Below are 26,006 nucleotides of genomic sequence, written 5' to 3'. Positions count from 1 at the left end.
CTCCAGTCTGGGGCAGGATTAATAGTCAGAGGGTAAGAGCATAAGAAAAGCCCTCTTGGGCCCCCTAGTCCAGCATTCTATTCTCACAGCAGCCAACCAGATTGCCAGCAGCTCCTCTTACTGCCTTCAACCAACCATTCAGGCAAAGCAGAGCCATTGATGGCCTTATCCTCCATGAATTGGTCTAAGCCTCTACTAAAGTCATCCAAGTTGCGGGCCATCAGTGCCTCCTGTGGGAGAGAGTTCCGTAGGTGCTGTGTGAAGAAGTACTTTATCTGTCCCGAATCTTCCAATGTGCTGTTTCATTGGATGCCCAGGAGTTCTAGCGTTAGGAGAAAGGGAGAAAAATGGGGCCCACTTTCTCCAGGACATGCATAATTTTATAAAATTATCATGTAACCTCTTACATGCCTTTTCTCTAAACCAAAAAGTCCCCAAAGCCCATTTCCTCATAGGTAAATCACTCCATCCCCTGGATCATTCTGATAGCCCTTTTCTGAACCATTTTCAATTCTACAATATCCTTTTTGAGGTGAGGTGACCAGAACTGAACAGTGTATTCCAAATGTGTACACACTATAGATTTGCCCCAGCTGCAACAAAACATGTCTCTCCTGCATCAACTTCAAGAGCCACAGCAGGCACTGTAATCTTCTAACATTTTGACTTCACTCCCAATGGCACACTCCTCTGTTGTCTCCCAATTCCTGATCCCCAAGAGATCCTCTCCTCTTCTTCCTTGACTGCTAAGCTGTCTCAGGAGTCTTTGCCGAGGGACTTTGTTGAAAGCTTCTCAAAAGTCCAAGTGCAGTATGCCAACTGAATTATCTATCTATATTCTTGTTGCCGGAGGATCCACCTCTCTGAGCCAAAAATAGTTCCAAAAGAGCTTCACCAGTTCCCCTGACTCTGTCCCCAGTGGACATGGGGATCAAACCCAAGGAAAGCTCCATGTGCAGACAGAACAGAAGGGTGCACTTGGTTAGACACTTTCGGTGCCTCATGGATGGACTCTTCCACCCCTGTTTTTTCTAAAGTGAAGCCTCCATGTTGCTAGCCAGGCCTTTGCCCAGAAGCATCTTGACCCAGGCAGACTGTCTTCTAGCAGGAAGGGTGTGTTTGTGTGTGGCCTTCCACGCTCTTGTCAAAACGCACCTCCTTTGGGTCTTGCCCTGTCAGCCTGGTCCTCAGGAAGAAAGTCTTTACAGAGGGTGGTGAAGATAGCGCATGATATCATGGGCTGTCCCCTGAGCTCGCTAGATGACATCGCAAGGGATCGTTGCCTTAGGAGAGTGAGAAAAATCCTCAGGGACAATTCACACCCCAGCCAGCACCTCTTTAATCTTCTACCCTCGGGCAGGAGACATAGAAGTATAATCAGTAGTGCCAACAGGCTAAAAATCAGTTTCTATCCGTGGGCTGTTAGGCTGCTGAATGGAAAATAATATAGTGCAACTGACTTTCGGGGTTGGTATGTTGTGTGACAAGTACACAGAGTGCAATGAGATTGAGTGTTTGTACATTGACAATAAAGGTGGTATTATTATTATTATTATTATTATTAAGCTGCCCTTTGCATCCCAACAGACAAGCCGCTGTGCTTGTTGTGGCGCTGCTTCCACCCACGTGTGTTGCTTGGCTCACCAATGCCAGCATGTCTGTGTTATCAGCAACTGTTTTGTGAAAAACCAGTTAACTATGCACCTATTTACCGCCTGCACTTCTCTGCATTTCATTTCCCTCCAATCCCACTCTTTACAATGCACGTGTAGAGAGGAGAACGTTTCATGAATCCAGGGAAGTGAATGTGTCAGAGGATGGCTATCTCTGCTTGAACAGATTAACACAGAAACTGGTGACATTAGGATGTGTTGCATCTATTTCCCCTTCCAGACACTGACTCGGGGGAAACCCACTGGCCCTTCCCAGCGAATGGTGGCCTTGTGATGGTCTGAAGAGGGTCCCCTCTTGTGCTGAATGCCCCTTCACAAAGTTTGGAGAGATTCTTTGGGAGAGCCAGCATGCTGGGCTGGGCTACGACCTCAGAGACCAGGACTCAGCTGCCTCTTCAGCCATGGAGCTCCCTGGGCGACTTCGGGGCCAGTCACTGTCTCTCAGCCAAACCTACCTCATAGGGTTGTTGTGAGGCTAAAATGGGGAGGAGGAGAACCATGTGTGCAACTTGAGCGCCTTCCAGGAAATGTTAAATATGAATGTAATAATGAATACACAGAATAAATCCTTCCTTTCTTGGTACTGCCTGGAATAACCCGGTGTTATCAGGAAATGGGTCCACATTGCTGCTCACCCCAACAGGGCAGATTTAGCCTTTCAAATTTCAGTGGTGGCCTGTGGGGAACATCCCGGCCCCTCGCCTTCTGTGCTGCTCAATTCACTATGCCATAGCTGAGATGCCCCGTGGCTCCCCAGGCTCAGCACCCAGTGGTGCTGCCCTTCATCTGCCTCTTGAGCAAGAAGGTTGCAGGAGCAGGCCCAGTCTCTGCCGGGGGTGAGACCGAGCTGGTGGGTGAATGCCAGCATGGATGGCGATGCTGAAGAAGAGGCTCGGGTGCCTCTCAGCAGGCTGCTTGCAAGTGAGGGCTGCTGCTTCCCGGTGTGGTCCCTGCCCAGGCCTGCAAGGCTGAACGGGGTGGGGGTTGAAAGCCTCTGCGCTGCTTCCTCAGCCTCCTTGCAACGACCTGCAGGCGGACGGGGAGCCCACAGCCCGGCAGCCTCGCCGGGGAGAGAAGGAGCAGCCCTAGGACCGAAAGGGAAGGAGGAATGGGGCGTGTGACCCACGCTCTCTCTCCAGCGAGGCATCTCTGTGGCGCAGAAGGCGCCTGACTGCCGGGACAGGGGTCACCTTTTGTAAGCCGCCTTGCGGCCGGAAGCTCCTCCTGGGGCGGAAGACGGGACAGAATAGAAAGGACGGGAAACAAAGTCCGTGAACAAAATTAATCTCGTCCAGCAAAAATCGTGGTGGCGGCGAGAAGGTGACCTACAAGACAGAACAAGAGAGATCCAGAGGGGGAGCGGAGCGGATTCCCCCTCTGCATCCTTGCTTGCATCACGAGCCGTTTCGGGCATTGTCGATCGCATTCATTCATCAGTGAAAAGGTCACGATTGTTGCACTACGGTTTGTAACTGAGCGGAGGCTGGGGAGCTCAGCCCCCCGCCAGCCGCCGCACCAACCGAGGCTGCCACGATCCGGCGCAGAAAGAAGCCTCTGAGCATGTGCCGAGTGCCGCCTTCCTTCTCCCCGCGCGGAGGGTCTTCCTTTCGGCCGAGCGCATCGCGGCTCCGGAGCAGGCGCAGCCCCCGCCCAGGCTCGCTCCTTTGGGGGGGGGGGGCTGCCGGGGCGCGCGCGGAGAGGGGGGCGCGCAGGGCCGCGGCGCAAGCGGGGCCGGGCAGGAGCGGGCGGGCCAGACGGCGCGGCTCGGGTTTCAGCGAAGCCTCGACTCTCTCCATCCTCCAGCCCAGCCGAGCGCGGAGCCGTCGTCGCCCTCGCCTCCCACTTCTCCGCCTTCGGCGCCTGGCGCGGGGGTCTCTGCCGGCCCGAGGCAGGCCAGCCCCCCACCCGCGGCCGGAGCGCCAGGCGGACAGGCGGGTGGCCAGGAGAGAGGATGCACGTAGGTGGGGCGCCGCCGCGCTGCGCCCCCTCCCCGCTTTGTCCCGCGAGCAGAGTAGGAGCGCGGGCGGGGGAGGAGATGGGCGGGACCTCGCCGGGACCGGGCCGCGAAACGGCGAAACCTGCCCCCCCACCTGGCCAGCCCCGCCCCGCGTGCCCAGCACCCCAAAGAGCGGCGGAAGGGCCAGAGCAGCCCCTCCCGGGTTTGCACGGCGAGGGAGGGGCGACAGCCGAGTCGGGGGCTCCGCGAGGGGAAGGGGGGCGTCGGGCTCACGTTTCACAGGCCGGGACTGGACCCGCCTCGCCCGCCCGGCTCCCCCCGCGCTCGGCGCTGGGCAAATTGGAAGCAGCTGCGGCGCTGGGGCGACTCCGCGCCTCCTGGTGCTCCGAGCGGGCTGGCCTGAGCCCCCAAAGCCATGGACACGACGGGACCCCCGAGGGCTATGGGGCGGCCCCTCCAGGTGTGCGCGCGCGAGGCGAGATTCACAGGTGTCCTGGGGAAAGGAGAGCAAAGGTCCAGGGACATCCCCCCCCCCAGGCCGGCTCGCCCTGCTTGCCTTCCCGCTACTCCTCGCCTCGGGCACGTAGCCCGGGCACCCCCCCCCCGCCCTCGCTGGGTCTGGGGCGCGCGCTGCCCAAGGGCTTCTGGGCGTGGGAGCAGAGTCGCAGCCTTTCCCTGCAGCCGCAGCCCCCCCTTGCCCCGCTGGGGAGACCTTTCCGAGGGGGCGGGGTCGCTCCTCCATCGCGGGCCGGCCGGGGTCCGACGCCGCCGCCGCCGCTCGGGAGTGGACGGGGCGTCAGCCCAGGTGGAAGACGGCTTTGCTGGCCGGCTATCCCTGGAGCAGGGCGCGGGCGGCGCGGGGCCCCACCGTCAATCCCGGGGCTCCCCGAGTGCCATCGCGGGGCCCCGACGAGCGGCGGCGGCGGCGGCGACGCTTTCAAGCGCGGCCAAGTATGAGCTCAGCCTCTCACTGCTTCCCGGCGGAGCCCGAATCCTGGCCGTGCCTGCGGGGCTCGGAGCCGCCGCCGCGGGACTCCCCCCCCCCCGCCCCTACGCCCGAGGAAGGGCTGACCCGCTCCCGCTCGGAGCACCCGCGCCGCCCGCGGGACTGGAGCCAGCCCGGCCCCCCAACCCCCACCCCACCCTGCAGTGAGGAGCCGCTACAGCGAGGCGGAGCGAGCGGTGGGGCTGCAGCCAAGGAGCCGGAGGAGCCGGAGCCAAGGAGCCGGAGAGACAAAGGCAGGCGGGGGGAGCCAGCCAGGCAGCGAGCGAGCGAGCGAGCGAGCGGGGCGGGGAGCAGCCGCGACGGCAGCGGCGGAGACAAAGGCGGGCCGTGGCCAGCTCGCGCTTTCTTCTTCTTTCTTCCCTTCCTCCCTTTCTTCCCCGCTTCTCCTCCTCCTCCCGCCCGCGCGCCGCCTTTGTCTGTCCCGGTCTCCGATGGCAGGCAGGTGGGGTGGCCCTCCTGACCGGGGCGTCGTTCCTGCGACGGCTGTGCCCGGGGCAGGAAGAGCTGGGGGCACGAGGGGCGCCACCGTCCCGCTTTCTTTTGCTACGGAAAGAGCGACCGAGGAGCTCCTGCTCCCCTGAAGCCCTCGTGGGAAGAGCAGGGCGGGAAGGGGGGGAGCTCCTCAGCCCTGCGTCTGCTGCGACCGACCAGGCAGGGCCTGACCTGGAGCCACACCTGTCCCCCAAGCCCTGTCCTCTGGTCTGCCCACTCCTCAGCCCCTCTTCTAGCCAGCAAGACCCACCCCTACCAGCCTGTCTTGCCAGAGGGGAGGGGTCCTGGGCATTTGAGGGTGCTGGAAACGATTTTTGGGTCTGTCAGGAACATCCCCTTTCACCTTTCCTGCAGCACCCACCATTGTCCCCCTGCTCTGGGGTCTGATTTCCCCCCTTGGCCACAAAGACGGTAATTGGTGGGGGTCCCGTAACTGACATGTTTCCCTCACTGTCTCCTAGCCTGTTCTTCCCCTTCAGACCTGCTTTCTCTTGTGCATTCCTTGCAGGATTAAGGCGCTTGCTCAGCAGACAGAGGCCGGCCTGTGGAGGGCCTCCCAACCCTCACCAGCTTCCTTCGGAAAGGCTTCAGGGAGCAGCCAGACATGGCTTGGGTCATTCTGCTGCTGCTGCTGGGGGCGCTGGCTGCCCTGGGGCAGGGCTCAGCTGTCCTGGGCACCCTAGACCTGCAGATCGATGAGGAGCAGCCGGCTGGCACCATCATTGGGGACATCAGTGCAGGCCTGCCCCCTGGCACCACGACTTACATGTACTTCATCTCTGCCCAGGAGGGCAGCGGTGTGGCTACAGACCTAGAAATTGATGAGAATACTGGCATCATCAAGGCTGCCAGGGTGCTGGACCACGAGAGCCGAGACCACTACAGCTTCATTGCTGTCACCCCTGAAGGTGCCACGGTGGAGGTCAACGTCCAGGTCAACGACATCAATGACCACGCGCCCACCTTCCCCAAGCAGCGCAGCTCCCTCCAGATCCCAGAGCACACCCCCCTGGGCAGCCGCTTCCCCCTAGAGCCAGCCTTTGACGCCGACAGTGGCTTGCTCAACACCCAGGGGTATGCCATCAAAGGGGGAAACGTGGGGCAGGCTTTCCGCCTGGAGATGCGCCGTGGGCCCAATGGGGTCCTCCAGCCGGAGCTGGTGGTGAGCAGCATGTTGGACCGGGAGACGCGGTCCAGCTACACCCTCTTTCTGGAGGCCTATGACGGCGGATCTCCCCCCCGGAGCTCCCAGATGACCTTGGATGTGTCTGTCCAGGATGTCAACGACAACGCGCCAGCCTTCAACCAGAGTCGCTACCACACCCTCATCCCAGAGAACCTCCAGCCTGGCAGCAGCATCATGCGGGTCTTTGCCCTGGACGCTGACGAAGGGGACAATGGCGCCGTGGTGTACGAGATCAACCGCCGGCAGAGCGACCCAGAGCAGTACTTCACAATCGATGCCACCACGGGAATCATCAAGCTGAACAAGGGCTTGGACTATGAGTTGCGGAAGGTGCATGAGCTGGTGGTGCAGGCGCGAGACCGGGCCGTGCACCCCGAAGTCTCCACAGCCTTTGTCACCATCCAGGTGCGAGACTACAACGACAACCAGCCCACGATGACCATCATCTTCCTCAGTGAGGATGGCTCTCCTCGCATCTCAGAAGGTGCCCAGCCCGGGCAGTTTGTGGCCCGCATCTCCGTCTCAGACCCCGACTACGGAGAGTACGCCAATGTCAACGTCTCCCTGGAGGGTGGCGAGGGCAAGTTTGCCCTCACCACCAAAGACAACATCATCTACTTGATCTGCGTGGACCAAATGCTGGACAGGGAGGAACGGGACTCCTACGAGTTGCGGGTGACAGCCACGGATGCAGGAACGCCCCCGCTGCGGGCTGAGTCAGCATTTGTGCTCCAGGTGACAGACGTCAACGACAACCCGCCCCTATTTGACACCCAAGAGTATGAGCAGAGCGTCCCGGAGGTGGTTTACCCAGGCAGCTTCGTGCTGCAGGTGACGGCTCGCGACAAAGACCAGGGCCCCAATGGGGAGGTTCGCTACAGCATCCTGCACACCCACCACACCCATTCCCACTGGTTTGCCATCGATCCTGCCACAGGCATCGTCACGACGGCCTCTTCTCTGGATTATGAGGTTGATGCTCAGCCCCAGCTGACTGTGGTGGCCACGGATAGGGGCAAGCCTCCCCTCTCTTCGACCGCTGTGGTTCACGTGACCTTGCAGGATGTCAACGACAATGAGCCCCTCTTCGAAAGCAACTTCTACAATGTCTCCCTGAAGGAGAACGTCCCTCCTGGCACCTGCTTCCTCCAGGTGAGCAAGGGGCTGGGGAGGGACCTGGCCAGCGCACTTGGCGCAGGAGCAGCCAAAGTGGCGGCAGTACAAGCAGCCTCTCCCCCTGGTACCTGGCCCAGGTCGATGTGCCCTGTGCTTGTCCGTGGCTCCTGGGAAAGACACATCTGGAGGGGGTGGGGTGCCTATGGGGGTGGGCTGGAGTCCTTGACTAGGGTGGGAATGAGCATCTCAAGTCCAACTGGCCAAGAGTCAGTCAGCCAGAGGTCTTCTCAGCAGCTCTGCGGATTGTTGGAAGGGGACCACCTCTGTTGGTAATGGCAGCTCATTTGTGAAGGGCATGGCTCAGGGTTCAAGCGCCTGCTTGGCGTGCAGAAGGTCCCAGGTTTAATCCCAGTGGCAGCTCCAGGTAGGGCTGGAAGAGAGAGTCCTGTCTGAAATCCCGGAGAGCCTTTGCTGCCACTGTAGACGGAACTACGCCAGGTGGACCTCTGGTCTGACTTGGAAGGTGGGAGGCTAGGCTGTTCCTATAACAGCAGGTCCCTTCTAGCCCCACATGCCTCCCTATCTGGAAGGGCTGCCACACTCAGGAAGGGTCAGTCCTACCTTCCCACTTCCTGTCTTAGGGCCATTCCCCTCTCTCTGCCCGCCCTGTGTGCTCAAGAAGAAGGGACTGGATCAAGAGGAAAAGAATCCTTTCCTTGGCATGTTGGGGGACACAGACCGGGGCAGAGGCCAAAGTCCCAGGACGGGACAAGGAAGCCTCACACTTGCATAAGCCCCAGCAGGCTGCTGAGTGGAGCCCTTCTCCTCCTTGAAGGAGAAGCAGCCTGCAGCTGATGAGCTCCTGCTTCCTGCCCTTCTCCATTCCACAGGGCTGTCCATTGCAGAAACCTTGGACAGGAATAGGCTCACTAGATGGATACAGTACCTGGCATGCCGGAAGCTCCAGGCTGAGTCCACAGAATCCGCCATGGAGGAGAGAGAGAGTTCCACTGCAAGCCCCCTAGCAGCTTGTTTCCCTCGCAGGAGGCAGTGCAGCAGTAGATGAGCCAAAGACCCAACCCCATTTTATGGGCCAGGCCAGGAGATTTGCAGAGCAGATCTGCCCGGGTCCATCAGTCATACCCTCTGGCTGTCGCCAGGTTGGGTCTCTTTAGCCTTGGAAGAACCCCATTGCAATTTGGGTCCTTCTGGGATCCCTTTGGGGGCTCAGCTGCCTTGAGGTGCCTCAGGCGATGCCAGCTTAGCTCCGTGGAACAGAATCCTGCTCCTCTGTAGCAAGGCATCCCTCCACCCACCCCACCACTCCTCATGACAGCAGCTGAGTATCTGGAGTGCAGGGGGGGGCAGCTGGTGAGCTGGCCAAGAGGAGGCAAAGGCCCTCTCCCTTGCAGCCCAAGGAGGGCAGGATGGGGGGGGGGAGTATCAGAGCCAAGCTCTGCCAGGGCCTCTGACTTTGGGGGCACCAGCAGTGTTGCCATGTGCTTGGTTTGAAGAAGGGGTGTGGACCTGTCGGGGCCCTCCAGATATTGTGGGGCTGTACATCCCAAGAGCCAGGATGGCCCTGGGTAAGGATGAGGAGAGCTGGAGACTGGAGCCCCAGTCAGTGGCATCTCAGGTTGTATAAAAGGTTGATTTGTTGATGCACTAAGGAAAACCCAGGATGGACTGACTTCTTCCGGGTTTTATATTTTATCCAGATTTATTTTATATATTGTGATTTATTTTATTCAGTTTATATCCCCAACTTCCTCCCGAAGGAGCCCAATGCAAAACCTGTCGGGGGGGGGGGGGTTCCTTCCTCTAGCTTCCTACACATTTTCCCCTTTAGCTCTCCAGGCTGTGGAATGTACCTTGCATCTTTATCTGTCTCCTGCCTTGCTCCCGGTTTCCTTTCTCTTGCCTGAGAAGCTCATAGCTCTGGCCTCTGAGGTCGTCCTTTTCGGAGCTGCAGACCTCTGAAATGGCTGTTCCCATTGGCTGGCTGCTGCTTTCTCCTTGAGAGTTTCCTTATGCTGCTGACATCTGTGTTATTCGAGGGACTTTCTGGCTGAGCAAACCCCAGTTTCCCCCACGGTTGTGCAACTGCGGCAGCCCCAGACTCCATCGCCACTTATGGGGAGGTTTGCTGAGGAAGAGGAGGAGCTGGATCTGCAGACATTGTTCCTTGCCCTTTCATATTCTTTGAACTGGGAAGCTGCACTATAGCGCAGGAAAGGGGGCAAATGCTTCCTTCAGATATATATTTTTAATTTATTAAAACATATTTAAAATGTTTTTAATACATGTGTATTTAAAACACAACAGTGTTAATGGAGAAATCTGAGGCTCCCTTGGACAAAAAACAAGGACACCAGCCAGGAATAGCAGAGCAAAACAGCAGCCAGTAGGTTTGGTCTTGATTGAAGACTGTCACGACAGAACTCCCACCTGCCACAAGGTGGAACAAGATGGAAGCCCCAAACTTTTATTAGCTGCTAATCCCCATGTTACAGCCCCCCAAACTACATCACTAATACATCATGGTTATATCATGAAAGGGGAGGTCTGGTGGCAGTAATCTGAGCATCCTGGACCCTGCCCCATGGTTCCCCTTGCCCTCCACCAAACACCCATCAAGTGTAATAAAAAAGATATTTACATTTCCCTGTTTCCCAGCCAAGTTCATCACACCCTTTTGTCTTCCTCTGGGTTTGTTATTTCTGGAATGGCTACCTGTCTGGCACTCAGGTATCAGGATGCCAGGAATTATCACTCAGGCAGAGGGGCTGCTGAGGAACTGAGCTCACAAGTCTAGATGAATTTCTGAAGTTTTCCCAGTGAGTCAGTACATAGATACATTGATCAGTGAATTGTTACATTTGGTATGTACAGCAAAGGCCCTTTGAATAGATAGGAAGAAACTGTGAATAAGCGTTTTGTGGGGACAAATCACAAAAGTCACAAAAGTGATTGTGCTGATTTTGGTAGTGGGCTGCATGTGCATGATATCTGCTGGAGGGGCAACCCCCCCCCAACCTATACATAAATTCCTGCAACAACAGGAATATTTATTAGAAAAGAATTTAAACAGCATCACTGTAAGATGGAAGACAAGCCCTGTTAGGACCTCCCCCCTCCCCCCCATGACATGAGCATGCCTGCTCCCCAGCAGCAGATGGGGCAGTGGGCCTCCTGGGGAAGCAAAGTGAAGGTTCAGGTTTAGCACAGCTCCGCCCCCGCCCCCCCCCCCGCATGGTGGCCTTGGTGGTGCCTGGAGGGTGTTTGCTTCTGGCTTGGGGAGGGGGCACAGATTTCACACAACTCAAAAGATGCTCAGCAGGCATGTCAGACACTGTGCTTCAGGGGGGCCACAGCTTTGTTTCAGAAGTGTCAGCCCTGGGGGAGGGTCTCTGGGTGCGTAGTATGGGGGTTGGGGGCTCAACAGAGCACTGGGGTGGGTTGGGGGCTCTGTCCTAGCCTGTTGGCAACAACTGCTCCTTATGGGCATAGCTTTTTTTAAAAAAATCTTGTTTGCAACTAGCACCCCTCCCCCTTCCTCTCTCTCTCTGCCCCCCACATTCTTCTTCCATTCCCCCATTTATCATTTGCACATCCTCTTGTCACCCACCAAGGTTGGTTGAAAAAGGGAAGAAGTGCAGAAGAACCAGTTTCTGCTGCTTGTTCATAGAAACAGGAAATATGCAGCTGCAAAGAGAAAACAAGGGCTTTAATAGAATCATAGAGTTGTATGATGATAATAATAATAATGATTATTTATTATTTATACCCCGCCCATCTGGCTGGGTTTCCCCAGCCACTCTGCGCAGCTCCCAACCAAATATTAAAAGGGTTGGAACGGCCCCCCTATGGTCATCCAGACCAACCCCCCGAAATGCATCAGCTAAAGCATCCATGGCAGAGGGCCATCCAAGCTCTGCTTAAAACCCCCCAAAGCAAGAGAGTCCACAACCTCCCAAGGGTTGAACTGCTCTTACTGTCAGAAAGTCTGTGGCCCTGTGAACGCCCCCAGCCCCCCATCTCCCCTCCCTGGCCCTCCTTTGCACCCTGGGTGTTTTTTGCCTGGCTGGGATATGTCCTTGATCTCTGACAACATCTCTTGATGAGAGCTCAGATAGTTGGTGGACCATGAGACTTTTAATCTCAGGGTCGTGGGTCTGAGCCCCACATTGTGCAAATGATCCCTGCATTACAGGGGCCTGGACTAAATGACCCTCAGGTTCCCTTCCAACTCTACACTTCTGTGATTCTTTGATTCCCTGGACGGAGGATGGAGAAGGGTGTGTAATGTGCGTAGAAACTGGTCAGTTATGCAAAGGTGACTACAGCCATTCCTCCGCCCTGTGGCCACGTGTCCTCGTGAATTCTGCTTCTCAAGGGATCCTGCTTGTGCCGTGGGAGGGAGGTGTGCAGCCCCCACCTTAATGTAATTCAAACTCGCATCCTCCTTTGTCACCTCTTGAGTTGCTTGGGCAGAGAAGATGTGGCTGTGCGTTGGCTCTGCACAGGCGGGCCACACCTGAATTCCTGCATGTGGCACCATCTGAGTGGCAGGGACTCCATGTCATTTTGGGCATTTGCACCTGGGGCCTCTCCTGCCCTTTCTCACCCAGTGGATCCTGCAGCACCAGTTTCTACTCTTTCTGACTCGTGCCCAGGATCTGGCGTCCTCACTGTGGGCATCAAGTCATGGAACTTGCTGCGAGAGCCAGGCTGCTTGGCATGTGACCAGGGCTTGCCTGGCTCCTTCCAGCTGGTGTCTAGCGGTGCTGTGCCCCCAGTGGCTGGCTCCCTGCTGCGCTTAAGTGATGGCGCCTCCCATTGTGTATCATGGAGGGCAAGGCTAATCCTGACTACTAGCCATGCTGCCAGGAATTGCGGCGGGGGGCGGGTCCTGCTTGTTTCTGGCCTTTGTCCTTTCAGGACACTGGTTGGCCCCTGTGGGAAGCAGGCTGGACTGAGGTGGGTCTGATCTCGTGACCAGGGCGTGCTTTTGCCTGTAGGCTATGCCAGGGAGGGGGCTGTCCTTGGAAGAGGGTTGGGTGTGTGATGCAACAGACCCCTGTGCCATGGGTGCCTTCTGAGCTCTCTCTGTGTACCCAGAGCCATGGGAGGAGTCACCCCCCCGGCATGGCACTTGGGCTGCTGGTGAGCCCCCTCACTCTCCTCCCTGCCGATGCCAAGCTGGGCCTGCCTGAAGGTGGCCTCGGCTGCCCTGTTGGTCTACAGCACAGCTGTGACTGCCCAAGCAGATTTGGGGCTCAGCGGAACTGACCGTGGGGCCTCTCGGCACTGGCCTCCAGTCTCCCCCTGCTTAGCCCTGGCTGCGAGAGCAAGAGCTGAAGGACTCTGGGTTGATGCAACTGCAGGGAGCCTCTGGGAAGTGTTGCTGCTGGCCACGCATGGCTGGCGGCCGCTGCTGCTGTCAACAGCTACCCACGGGGCCCGCTCTTCTGACCCAGCCCGTGCAGGCCAGCCGCTCCCCAGCTGACCCTGGAGGCCGGCCGGGAGCCGGGAGCTGGGAGCCCTCATTTCCTGAAATAGCCCAGCTGGCTGCTCCTTCACCACTTTTAGCCGCTCAGCAACTGTGCCAGGGTGGGGAGGGCAGCTGCGCAGTGCGCCTAGCCGGGAGTGTGCGTGGGATCACTGACCACACTGGCGCCACGGCTCCCCTCGTTCCTGGGCCTGAACCAAAGCCAGATGTGGAACTGCGGCTTTGCAAACATCTGCAGAGCGAGGCCTCCTGGGCAGCCTGCCATCCGGGGCCTGGGAGCTGGGCCGGGCTTGGACGGGCAGGCGGGCAGTGAGGGGAGCAGCCTGCAAAAAGGCCGGGTCCCTGCCTGAGAGGGGTGCCCCCTGCGCCTTCTTTGGCACCCCTCTTTCCTGTCTGGAACCAAACTTCAGAGACGGCTGCCCTCCACCCTTGTTCCGCCATTGTAAGTGCCCTGAAGGCATGAGCTGAGGAGGAGGAGGGGATCTCCCCCTCCTGGTCACCCAGAGGGCTCTGAGGAGGGTGCTGCTCCCTGCAGTCCTGCCATGCCCATTGAAGAGCCATCCACGTTTTGTGGCAGGGAGGTGCTGGGTTCAAATCCCTGCCTTGTCACCATCATAGCCTCCCTCACGGTGCCTTGCCCATCACTCTCTGGGCCTAAATGAATGACTGTGGGGATGAGCAAAAGGCGGGAGGAGCTGAGGCGACCATCCTCAGGATGGAGGGAGCAGTGTGTGTGTGTGACATAGCCGCCTCTGGTCTCTGCCAGGGTTGTGGGTGGCCCTCACAATCCCAGGATGCCGAGTGCCGCTGTGGCCGCCTTTGGAAGGCGGGATGTGGCGTCAGCACTTTGCTCTGAAACATGAGCCCCTTGCGGATGGGCGGCTGCTGCAGGGAGGCCCCTCCATTATGCAGTGACAGGCTGTGCCAGGCAGTGCAGTCCCTCCCCAGCCCGCCATGCTCCAGCGCAGCCCCTCACAGCTGTCCCCCAGCAGTGGGGCTTCCAGTGCAAACAGCAGGATCCTCAATGTCCCCGTCTGGTGCTCTGGGTGTGTGATTGTATGGCTGTGGCTGAGGAGGGGGGCCTGGCAGGCAGGAAATGCTCCATGTGGGGCTGCTGTACACCCCCTGCCCCCCCGTCCTGTAGCACCTGGGGCTGAGGATTCGCAGGAGGCAAGATGGAAGAGGAGCTCCTGAGAATCTCAGAGCCAAAGGAGGGCTTTTCTCTGCTTTCTGATGACATGCAGCTGAGCGGTGGAGGTGGCGGCCAGCTTGGGTTTCGTGCATTTTGGGAGGGGGCAGGTTAACTCTTTGCACTGTTTTTCAGTCTAAATCCCAACCCCCCACCACCCCTGAAAATACCACAGGAAGCTGTTTGTTTCCAGCTGCATTTTATTAAAAAGCAAAGTGTCAGGAGATCCCATCGCAGGTCAGCTGAGCAATGTGTGGGGAAGCCTCCTCTTCCGCTGTGAGCAAGGATGCTTCGCGCACACTCAGCGTCTCCCCGTGAAGTGTGCTCAGTGGTGGGCATCACCTTATGGGTCACAGAGCCCGAAGGGTGGGGGGGGGCTGCACACGCCTGACCAGCTCCATGCGCTGCTTGCACCCCCCTGGCCAAGCTGTCATGAGAGTATTGGGGCCTCCTCTCTATTGGGGTTTTTTTGGGGGGGAGAGTGGGAAGGGGTAGTCATAGAATCATAGAATAGTAGAGTTGGAAGGGACCCAGCCAAGGGCCATCTAGTCCAGCCCCCTGCAATGCAGGAATCCCCGCTAAGGCATCTCTGACAGATGGGATTATTATTAATAAATGCGCCCTGCCTGTCTTGATAAAAATTCCCCACTGCGGCTGCATCATTAAAATGATCTACAGCATACAAAGCCCCAGAGTGTAACTGGCTGTTTGTGGGGCTGGGCTGTTTGCTTGTCTGTAGGGGCCACATGGCAAACCTCCCTCCCGCCTCCACCACCCACAGAGCTCTTTCCCTCAGGAACACTGGGGAGGAGCAGAAAGAGCTGCTGTCCTAGCTGGGGAGGGGAGGGGAGGGAGCCGCAGAATGCCGGCATCTCAGGCTTGCTGGTCAGGGTGGGTCTCCCCCCTCCCCAAGCACATCTTTGTCATTCCCCATAGCCTCACCCCCCTCAGGGCTTGTGGAAGAGTCTGTCCTCTGGGAAAGGAGCGCCCCCCCCCCGCCTTGTAAGCAGGTCCAGTGTGTGTTTTTAAGAGAGGGGAGGAAATGGGGGCTGGTTTTAACAATAGAGGGAGCACCCCAACCAAGAAGCACCAAGTGAGGAAGAGAGGCCTCATGCTGCCTCTGGGATTCCCTTCTAATTAGAGCAAGCCAACATTAACCAACAATATTATCATTATTATTATGTTCACTGCGGGTTAGAGTTGGGCTCTGATCCTATGATCTGGCATTGTAAATAATGTTTGTGGTTCCTCATTGTGTCTTTTCCAAGAAGTCCATGTGCCGACAGCCATTGTCATAGGATCATAGGACCCCTGAGGGGCATCTAGTCCAACCCTTTGCAATGCAGGAATCTCAACTAACGTATTCATGACAGATGGCTATCCAACCTCCGCTTAAAACCATTTAATGAAGGAGAGTCCACAACCTCCCAAGGGAGACCATCCCACTGTGGAACAGCTTTTTCTGTCAGAAAGTTCTTCCTGATGTTTAGTCAGAATCTCCTTTCCTGTAACTTGAAGCCACTGGTTCAGGTTATTCCCTCTGGAGCAGGAGAAAACATGCTTACTCCATCTTCCATGTGACAGCCCTTTAGATTTTTGGCTATCATACCCCCTCTCAGACTCCTCTTTTCCAGGCAAAACATCCCCAACTCCCTCAACCATTCCTCATAAGGCTTAGTTTACAGGCCCTTTATCAGCCTGGAGAAGAGGAGGTTAAGGGGTGATATGATAGCCATGTTCAAATATATAAAAGGATGTCACATAGAGGAGGGAGAAAGGTTGTTTTCTGCTGCTCCAGAGAAGCGGACACGGAGCAATGGATCCAAACTACAAGAAAGAAGATTCCACCTAAACATTAGGAAGAACTTCCTGACAGTCAGAGCTGTTCGACAGTGGAATTTGCTGCCAAGGAGTGTGGTGGAGTCTCCTTCTTTGGAGGTCTTTAAGCAGAGGCTTGACAACCATATGTCAGGAGTGCTCTGATGGTGTTTCCTGCTTGGCAGGGGGTTGGACTCGATGGCCCTTGTGGTCTCTTCCAACTCTATGATTCTATGATCAGCTTTGGTCACCAACCTCAGCATACTTCCAGCTTGTCAACATCCTTCTTAAACTGGGGAACCCAGAACTGGACGCAGGACTCCAGGGTTACTATGACGTCCCTCAGGGCCAACACAATACTGTACATTTAGGCACCTGAGGAAAACTACAACATGCCCCCACTACCAGAGAAGAAAGGTGAAGAGCTACATATAATAAGCAGGGAATAAAGATCTGCAATGGGATTTGTTGCTCCTGTAGATCCTGCCTCCTGAGGCAGTCACCTCATTTTGCCTCATGAGAGGATGGCCCTGACATTCCTTGATGGCGACACTTGATGTTTGATGAGGAAGCCTACAATTGCATGAGCTTTTTTTGCTGCTGCTGCTGCTGCTTCCACCTTCTTCTTCTTTCGCTATCACTCGCAGCTGAGTAAGATTGTCTTCCATGAACACAGTTTTAACAGTGAGTCCGTAAGTGACTGTGGAGGCCAATTCTGGAGCCACACGTCCTTCCATAGTTCTGGGCGGGAGTTGATCACAGTGAGGGTTTGCCAAGCGTGCCTTCCTCTTAGCACATTTTCCCTTTTTGTCCTGAGTTCAAAGCCCATGACACCTTTGGTCAAGGCTGTTCTCCAACTGGAGCGCTCGCAGGCCAGTGTTTCCCAGTTGTCAGTGTTTATGCTACATTTTTAAAGATTTGCCTTGAGACAGTCTTTAAACCTCTTTTGTTGACCACCAGCATTACGCTTTCCATTTTTAAGTTCAGAATAGAGTAATTGCTTTGAAAGACAGTAATCAGGCATCCGCACAACATGGCCAGTCCAACAAAGTTGATGATGAAGAATCATTGCTTCAACACTGGTGATCTTTGCTTCTTCCAGTACACTGGCATTAGTTCGCCTATCTTCCAAAGTGATGTGTCAAATTTTTCAGAAACACCATTGATGGAATCTTTTTTTTGCTGCTGCATCACACTGCTGACTCATATTCAGCTTGCGGTTCACTAAGACCCCCCCCCCAGACTGCAGTTAAGCCAGGGATCACCCATCCTAGATTTGTGCATCTCACTTTTCCTGCCCTGGAGAGCATTTTGTGGGTTCAGTCCGTCAAATCGCCCTCAGGGAATTGTGTTGCGGAGACATATGGGAATCCATCACACCACCTCAGTAGGGGTGGCACAGCACACATGAAAGCAGCCTTCCCCACCTTCCAGATGTGTGCAGGTGTGCATGCAAGTGTGTCATTGGGGAGGGATGTTGCACTTTGGTCCTGCTCCTGCCGCCTGACACGTGCCAATGCCATGCTTCTTCCTTGCCTCCTGCAGGTCACAGCCACGGATGCCGACAGTGGCTCTCTGGGCTCCCTCTCCTACTCCCTGGGCACCGGCCTCACCAGCTCAGCCCCCTCTGCCTTTCGCCTCGGGGAAGAGACCGGCCAGCTCTGCACCACGCAAGACCTGGACCGCGACGAGGGCACGTCCGCCTATGACTTCACCGTCACGGCGCTGGATGGGGTGAGGAGGCCGCAGGGGCTCTCCCTGTTGTGGCAGAACAGCTTCAGCCCATGGTGGCAAAGGGTGGCCACAAGTGGGGTAGGGGGCGGTTGGAGACTCTTCTGGCTGGATCGTGTCAGCCTCTGTGGGTGCTGGGGCGGGCAGGAAGGTTTGCAGCAGCCACTTTGGCCTCACCCTAAAGAAGGCTGTGGTCACTGGGGCCAGCCACATCTCCCCTTCTGAAACACCAGGAGCCAGTTGGGCTGTGGAAGCACCAGTGTGGAACTGGAGCCCTGGCTGCTACCCCAGTCTGTGCCACCCTCATTGGGGGCTTGTGGCTTCTGCCCCACCCACAGGCAGGGGCCATTTGAGGTGCGGCAGAGTGAAGTCATAGAATTATAGAACGGTCTTGTTGCAAGGGACCCCAAGGACCATCTCGTCCAACCTCTTGCCGTACAGGAATCACAACTGAAGCATCCCTAAATTAAACAAAGGTGTGATCCAGGCTCCAGGCTGTGGATTCCCAGCAGCATCTCTCTCTCTCTCCTTCCTCCCTTCCCAGGGTGGGCTGAGCTCCATGGCCTACGTCAAGGTTTTCCTGGAGGACGTCAATGACAACGCCCCCACCTTCTACCCTCTGGAGTATGCCACCAGCATCAGCACCCAAAGCCATCCTGGCTCAGCAGTGCTGCGTGTCACGGCCCACGACAAGGACGAGGGGCCCCATGGGCGGGTGACCTACCACATTGCCGCAGGCAACACGCCCTCCCTCTTTGCCATCAACCCAGACACGGGTGAGGAGGCGAGGCGGGGCAGGCAGGGCGGCGCCAGCCTCCAGGGGCTTCACCCCAGGGGGGCTGCTTCCTCCCTCCCCAGCCCTGGCCTCCCCCACAACCAGCTCTCCCTCTTCCTTCGCAGGTGCCATCTCCTTGCTGAGGAGTCTGGTGGGCAAAGCCAACACGCTGGTGCAGCTGGAGGTGGCGGCCCGGGACGGAGGGGGTCTGGCAGCCCAGCCCAGAGCTCAGGTCAACATCAGCATTGTGGCCGGCACCATCTCCCCGCCCAGCTTTGAGCGCACCCAGTACTACTTCACGGTCCCAGAAGACACCCGGCCGGGCAGCAGCGTTGGGGTCGTCTATGCCCACAACCCAGCAGGTAGGCATAGGGAGCCTGTAAAACGGGGCAGGGAGCCAGTCTTTGCCCATCAGGGTCCCATTTTGGCCCTATAACCATGCCCAGCTGGCAGCACAGGCAACAACAGCGGATGGGTGAGACTTCTCGCTGCCTGCCCTCTCCCACCTGCTCTCTTAAAAGAGAAGTGCAGAGCTGTTTCAAAGAAGCCTTTTGGAAAACCCCTGAAGATGGTCCCTGCGCTCCGTTTTAGCCACTCAGATGGGTGCACAGGGTCTGTCTTAAAGCACCTGGCCAAAAACGCTCTTTGAAGCAGCCTCCCACGAAGCACTTCCTGAAAGGACACTTTTGTGAGGTGCTTTAGGAGAGTCCAGTGCTTGAGTGATGTTTAAATTATGGGGGAGGCTGCTTCAAAGAGTGATTTTGCAAAGGGCTTTAGATGTCTCTTAAACCATATTAAGAGGAGGGTGCTGCTGCTTCAATGAGTGCTTTTGCAAAGGGCTTTCAGATGCATCTCCCCCCCCCCCATTCAAGTATGACACTCATGGGGGAGAGCAGGGCTATCCTAAGCCATTTGGGCCAAAGCTGTTACAGGTCCCCAAGTTCTTAATAGTCAGGCAGCTGGCTGTCAGGCGCTTAGCAACCCTGTGCAATAGGCTTTCAGAGGTGGGAGGGGCTGCCCAACTGTCAGTCAAGTGACACCACATGCTGTCTACCTGTCAGATTTGGCTTGCAAGGCTATTGCTGATCAGGATCTGCACCATCGATCCAAACAGGTCCCACACCCCTACAATAAATGCAGAGAGTGGCAGGAGCTCAATAGAAGAGTTCCTGTGTCCTAAGTACATCTCTATTTGGGGGGCCAGGGGGGCTGTTTCCCACTCGAGCAGGTCTCCACTCCCCCCCTCTGTTCTTGCCTCCAGGCCACTTGGACAATGTGTTCTACTCCATCTCCTCGGGGGACCCCCACGGGTACTTCTCGGTGGACCCAGAATCGGGGGAGCTGCACACCAGCCTGCCCCTGGACCACGAGGCCCAGCCTCTCCTCCTCCTCGAGGTCCAAGCCCGCAGCGGCTCCCCTCCCGCCTACAGCAGCGCTCGGGTGCAGATCAGCATCACAGACGTGAACGACAATGCACCCGCCTTCCCGGCCCCCTCTGACTCAGTGCTGCTACCTGAGGGGGCTGCCCTGGGCACGGTGGTCTACACAGTGCAGGCGGAGGACCGTGACAGCGGAGCGAACGGGCAGGTGCGCTTTGAACTGGCCTCAGGAGGGGCCAGCGCCTTCACCGTGGAGCACTTCTCCGGGAAGGTGCGCCTCGCGGGGGCCCTGCAGCGGGAGACCAGCGCCCCCTACAGACTGGTCATCCTGGCGCAGGACGGCGGGGTCCCCCGGCTCAGTGCCACCTTCACCCTCTTGGTTCACCTGCAGGCGGCCGATGAGCACGGCCCCATCTTTGACACACTCACCTACCGCGTGGAGGTGCGCGAGGGCGTGCCCGTGAGCACCCGCTTCCTGCAGGTGCGAGCCCTGGCCCGGGAGCCCAGCGCCCCCTTGGCCTACCACCTGCGGGCCGAGGGGGATGCGTCCAGCTTTGGCATCGCTCCAGACACTGGCTGGCTGTACGTGCGCAGCTCCCTCGACCGGGAGGTGCAGGAGCTGTACGTGCTGACGGTGCTGGCGGTGGCCGGGGAGGGCGAGGGTCGCCAAACGGGCACCAGCACCGTGCGCATCACTGTCACAGATGAGAATGACAACAGCCCCCGCCTGAGCGAGGAGCGCTACTTCTTCACTGTGGCCGAGAACAGGCCGGCCGGCAGCAGCGTGGGCCGGGTGACGGCCAGCGACCGGGACGCGGGACAGAACAGCCGCCTGGCCTACCGCCTGGTGCCGCCCGAGGGGAACTTCCTGGTCCACACCCAGACTGGTGAGGGAGCAGAGCGGGAGTGGGAGGCCCTTCTCAGCAGGGGCTCTCGTGGGGGAGCCGGGGAGGGAGCAGCTGGGTGTCTCACCTGCACTGAGCGCCTCTTCTCCTCATCCTCCAGGGGAGCTGAGCCTTCGGAGGAGCTTGGACCGGGAGCAGCAGGCCAGCTACCAGCTCCAGGTCGTGGTTCAGGACGGGGGGACGCCACCCCGCAGCACCACTGGCACCGTCTACGTCACTGTCCTGGATGAGAACGACAATGCGCCCACCTTCCTGCACGTGGCCGAGGGCCGTGAACTCCTCCTCCAGGTGGGCGAGGGATCCAGGGGGCAAGGAAGGACCTCTTGGGGGCACTGGCAGTTCCTCAGAAAGGGCAGCAGGAAGGCCAGGGCCGAGGGGTAGGATCATGGAGCAGGGAGGTGGCATCACCCTTTGCGTGTCCAGGAAATGGCTGCCAACTCCATCTCCCCCCACTCCTCTGCTGTACCCTCTCAGGTTCTGGAGGAGAAGCCGGCTGGCCTGCTGGTGGCTTCGCTGAGGGCCAAAGACCCGGACGAGGCAGAGAACGGCACTGTCTTCTACTCGCTGTCAGGTAAACAGGTCCCCCTGGGCTGGGCTCCTGGGAGGCCCCACTCTGCCCAGAGGTTTCAGGCCTCCACTCCTTCTCCCGGAGGGTTTCCTGGGCCTCCCCTTGGCTGCCCCCCCCCAGCGCTTCTCTCTCTGTCTCCCTGCAGGTGCCTGGGCAGAGCGCTTCTCCCTGCACGTGGCCACCGGGGAACTGCGGACAGCCACGCGGCTGCGCCAAGCAGACCGGGGCGAGTACGCTTTCACGGTGACAGCAAGCGACCGAGGTGCTGCCCCCCAGAGCACAACAGCAGCCGTGCGCATCCAAGTAGGAGCCCTCTTTTGCCTCGGGTGTGGGGCTGGGCCTGCCCCAAATACCCCCAGGCCCCTTCCTAACCTCTCCCCTCCCTCTGCAGGTGGTGTCCACAGCCCGCCTGCTGCCCCGTCCCGACACTACGGTGCTGACCTTTCACCCCATGGAGGGCCTGCAGCCGGGCTCTCTCATTGGCTGTGTGGCCCCCCCAGAGCCGCCTGCACCCGGGCAAGTGACCTACATGCTGGTGGGGGGCAGCAGCGGGGACGGCCTCTTTGTGGTGGACCCAGGCACGGGGGACATCTACGTGGCCCAGGAGCTGGACTACGAAGCCGGGATGAAGCACAGCCTGCAAGTCAGCATGGAAGACGTCCTTCAGGGCTACCCCAGCCAGCGCCTGGTCTTGGTGGAGATCCACGTGCAGGACAGCAATGACCACGTTCCCACGTGGCCCCAGGACCCCGTCACTGTGGTGGTGTCTGAGGGGGCCACCCCCGGCACGTCCCTCTTCACCTTCCAGGCGCTGGACGGGGACGGCCCGGGGCCCAACAGCCAACTGCGCTACAGCCTCTTGCGCCAGGAGGCCCCCCCGGCCCCCTTCCAGCTGGATGCGCGCAGCGGGGAGCTGAGCCTGCAGGGGGCGCTGGACCGCGAGACTCAGTCGGCCTACCTGCTGGTGGTCCAGGCCACGGACCAGGCGCTCAACGCCAGCCAGCGCCACTCGGCGGCCGTCACTGCCCACATCTTTGTCACGGACGAGAACGACAACGGGCCTGAGTTCTGCTCCCCCTCGAGAATTGACATCCCTGAGGACCAGCCCACGGGCTTCCTGGTGCTCCAGGTGGTGGCCAGGGATCGGGACCTGGGTGAGAACGGGAGGGTCAGCTATGCGCTGCGCGCAGGGAACCTGGACGGGCGATTCCACCTCAACCCCAACACAGGTGAGGCAGAGGGAGGTACCAGGCCACCATGCAGGGATTTGTAGTCTGTGTATGCAGGATCCCACCATGCATTCCCAGGAGCTGGGAAAGAGCACTGCATCAGGATGTAAGGGATGTCCTTCAGTTATATGAGCAGTCCTCCCCCCACGAGATTTTTCTGCAGGTGAGGCGAGCCTGTGTTCTCCCGCCTTTTGCACACCCTGCTATTTTGGCTGTGCGCTCTGCTGATTGGCTGGTGGCGGCAGCAGTCCCTCCTCCCTGTCCTGTGGGGCCGTCTTGCAATATGCCACCAATAAATGGTCTGTCTGTCTTTCCGAGATGTGGCCTGTGCGCAGTGCCCCCGCCCCTAGGCATGTACAAAGGACCTGGTATGTCACCAGGAGCAAAAGCACAAGTCTGGGAAAGAAAGATAAAACAAATCACCCCAAACTTTAGGTCTAAGACCCTCTAGTGCAGGGGTAGGCAACCTAAGGCCTGGGGGCCAGATGCATCCCAGTCACCTTCTCAATCCAGTCTGCGGACCTTCTGGGAATCCGCGTGTTTTTACATGAGTAGAATGTGTGCTTTGTATTTAAAATGCATCTCTGGGTTATCTGGAGCATAGGAATTTGTTCATCCCCCCCACCAAATATAGTCCGCCCCCCCCACATGGTCTGAGGGACGGTGGAGCAGCCCACGGCTGAAAAGGGTTGCTGTCCCCTGCTCTAGTGTGAAATGGGTGGTTGGTGAGAGCCCTTCTGAAGTCCTGTGTTGTAATACCTCCCCAGGAGCAGAAGTCTGAGACTCTGCACCTTGTGCTTGGCTGGGGGGGTGGCTAACCCTTTGGGGCAACAGCTCCTTATGAGGGTTCTGGCAGAAAAGAGAGGGGGAAATTCCATCTTTTGGTTGTTCTAAAATGCTACTGACATCCTCCTGAGGTTTACCTTTTCAGTGATTGTTGACAAGGGTTTCTGGATAACAGCTGCTTTATTCTTTTCCTTCTCTGAATTGGACTTTTGCAGAAGAACACTTTTTTACATAAAAAGATGAAACTCCTCCTTGCGCTGCTTGCAGGTGGAGAAATACATTTCCAGCTGGAGTAACTCTGGCCAGAAATCTGAGAGCAGAGTCTTGCTCCAGCCCATGACAATGAGTTCTGAGTTGATTCCCAGAACCATGAGATCCCTGCAACCCCCTTTTGCAGGTCTTGATGCAAAATGCCTTCATGCCCCATCTCCATCTCAAATGTTGGCCTCCTGCTCTCCTCCCAGGCGCGCTATCCATCGTGAGGACGCTGGACCGGGAGGAAGTGTCCCAGCATAACTTGACAGTGGTAGCCACGGACCACGGGTTGCCACGGCGCTCTGCCACGCAACTCCTGCTTGTGCATGTGCTGGATGTGAACGACCAGGCGCCTGCCTTTGAGAGAAACAGCTACGAAGCCAGTGTGGCAGAAAACCTGCCCCCTGGTGTCCCCGTGCTGCAGCTGCACGCCACCGACCCCGACCTGGGTAAGAGCCTGACCCTCGGCCTGTGGTCATTTGCAGGGTCATCCACCCAGAAGCGGAAGGGGTGGGGAGGAGTGTCTGGCCAGACAATGGGGTCACCCAGAGAGCACAAGCCCCCTTTCCATGGGGGCTCATTGTGTCCTCCTTGGGCCCGGCACTGTGCATATTGTGCCAAAGGCCACCCGCTGTCTTTGAAACTGGAGACCTCTGAACTCATGGGCATCAGTGGGTGGAGAACCTCTGCCAGCCTGGGCTGAGGGCACCGGGGTGGGCCAGGGGAGGAAAGGTTGGACTTGGCTCATGGAGACGGTTGGCCAGCTGGTCAGGACATCTCAGCCTAACCTCCCTCACAAGAGGGTGGCTAGAATTAAAGGGTGATAATCCTTGGAGCAAAAGGAGGGTGCAAGTGCAAGAGAGACCACAGAGGAGGCAGGCCCTAGCCAAGATGGCTTCAGCCCAGCAGATCAACCCGACCAAATGGCCAGAATGGCCAGCGGGTGGCAAGAGCAGCATTTGGTGTTGGGTTGGCCACCACTCTGTGCAAGCGCAGGTGCCCCGGCCTAGCTGGCGCCTGCCTTTGGCTGCCTCTTGCTTCAGCCCTGCCCACTCCCCAGCTTCAGAGCAGCAGCAGCTCCCATGCGGCAGAGACATTGTGTGCTCCTTGGTATGAAAGTGGCGTCTGTGGTTCTATGTCAGGCTGGTCTTGAAAGGCTTCTGAAGCCCAGGTTAAACATGCCAACTTCTGGCAGCTGCCACAGCTGGCCCCCCAGCCCCTGCCCTGCTAACACTCTGGCTTTGCCTGGGGGGGGGAGCAGTGGGGCTGTGAGGGGGGTCAGCCGAGTGTGGTTGGGAGGGTGTGGAAGAGGGGCCTTTGCGCCTGTGGGGCTGCGCTTGTGCGGAGGACAATGTGGGGGAAGAGTAGGGCCCATGCTCAGCCTCCCTTGCGTATCTCGCCAGGATCCAATGGGCAGGTGTCCTACGGCGGCATCTCTGGGGACGAATTCTCCATCGACCCCCACACGGGTCTGATCAGCACCCGGCGCTCCCTAGACCACGAGGAGCATGCAGAGCACTTGCTGACAGGTAAGGTGGGGGAGGGGGTCCTCGGGGGGGGGGTCTCTTCTGAGGCCCACAGGCCAGCGGCTCCTTCTATTTCCAAGACAGACTCAGGCACCTTCGGCCTCAGAGAGCACACAAGGACAGGCCAGCCCCGGATGCAGCATTTGGGCAAAGGGGCATTTCTTGGTACTCCTGTAGTGGGACCTGCTCAGGTTCCTTTCAAGTGTTTTAAAATCTGAGTCAGTTTTTTAAAGTGCTTACAGTGGTACCTCGCAAGACGAAATTAATTTGTTCTGCGAGTTTTTTCGTCTTGCGAATTTTTCGTCTTGCGAAGCACGATTCCTATAGGAATGCATTGAAAATCAATTAATGCGTTCCTATGGTCAAAAAAAGTTTAAAAATCACCAAAGTGTACAGTACTGTACATACATTTTCTAAGACTCTGGGGGACAACTCAAAGAAGGTTCCTCTTCCACTCTTTGCTTCTTGCTGAAGAACCTGTCCATGGTCTGCTGCTTCATCCACCTTTTCAGCACCTCCCTGAAAGACGACATGACCCTCGTATCAAAAGTGTTCGCAAGGTCACGTGTCAGGTCCTTGTCAGGGTGGTGCCGCTGTGCAAAAGCCTGCGCATCTTTCCACTTCTGGCAAATGTCCCTCAGTTCTTTGGAGGACAGCCGCTGTGGAACGTAGACCTCCGTCGTCACAACCTCCAGGAACTCCGCTGCAAAGTCTTCAGCCGCAGGAACGTCAGAACTGGCAGCCTCTCCATGCCTGACCACGCTGTGGATTCCAGATCTCGTCTTGAACCGGTCAAACCAACCTCTGCTTGCCTTGAAGACTTCTGGCTCGCCTGAGGTTCCTGGCTGTTGCCGGACGAGGTCTGCGTGCAAGGCCTTGGCCTTCTCACAAATGACGGCCTCA

General features: G+C 57.8%; 1 protein-coding gene across 4 annotated transcripts in view; it reads left to right on the top strand.

The window, feature by feature from the left end:
• The first annotated feature begins 3,379 nt into the window (after nucleotides 1–3,379).
• Nucleotides 3,380–26,006, top strand: part of DCHS1 (dachsous cadherin-related 1) — a 34,021-nt gene continuing 11,394 nt past the window's right edge. The window contains exons 1-12 of one of the 4 annotated variants that reach the window (XM_083611842.1): nucleotides 3,380–3,630; nucleotides 5,637–7,466; nucleotides 17,495–17,683; nucleotides 18,225–18,456; nucleotides 18,581–18,817; nucleotides 19,717–20,721; nucleotides 20,840–21,027; nucleotides 21,214–21,310; nucleotides 21,453–21,610; nucleotides 21,699–22,536; nucleotides 23,787–24,026; nucleotides 24,981–25,106. In XM_083611842.1, coding sequence (XP_083467968.1) covers nucleotides 5,733–7,466; nucleotides 17,495–17,683; nucleotides 18,225–18,456; nucleotides 18,581–18,817; nucleotides 19,717–20,721; nucleotides 20,840–21,027; nucleotides 21,214–21,310; nucleotides 21,453–21,610; nucleotides 21,699–22,536; nucleotides 23,787–24,026; nucleotides 24,981–25,106 — 5,044 coding nt within the window. In that variant the 5' untranslated portion in view covers nucleotides 3,380–3,630; nucleotides 5,637–5,732. Of the gene's footprint in view, nucleotides 3,631–3,903; nucleotides 4,091–4,476; nucleotides 4,582–4,930; nucleotides 7,467–17,494; nucleotides 17,684–18,224; nucleotides 18,457–18,580; nucleotides 18,818–19,716; nucleotides 20,722–20,839; nucleotides 21,028–21,213; nucleotides 21,311–21,452; nucleotides 21,611–21,698; nucleotides 22,537–23,786; nucleotides 24,027–24,980; nucleotides 25,107–26,006 lie in introns of those variants that run through there. The other 3 variants (XM_083611841.1, XM_083611844.1, XM_083611843.1) reach the window with 3 other exon arrangements.

This window comes from Podarcis filfolensis (assembly GCF_964270895.1).
Source record: "Podarcis filfolensis genome assembly, chromosome: 4".
NCBI classification, from domain to species: domain Eukaryota; kingdom Metazoa; phylum Chordata; class Lepidosauria; order Squamata; family Lacertidae; genus Podarcis; species Podarcis filfolensis.
Note: the sequence above shows the minus strand (reverse complement) of the source record. Positions and strands in the feature narration are given on the sequence as shown.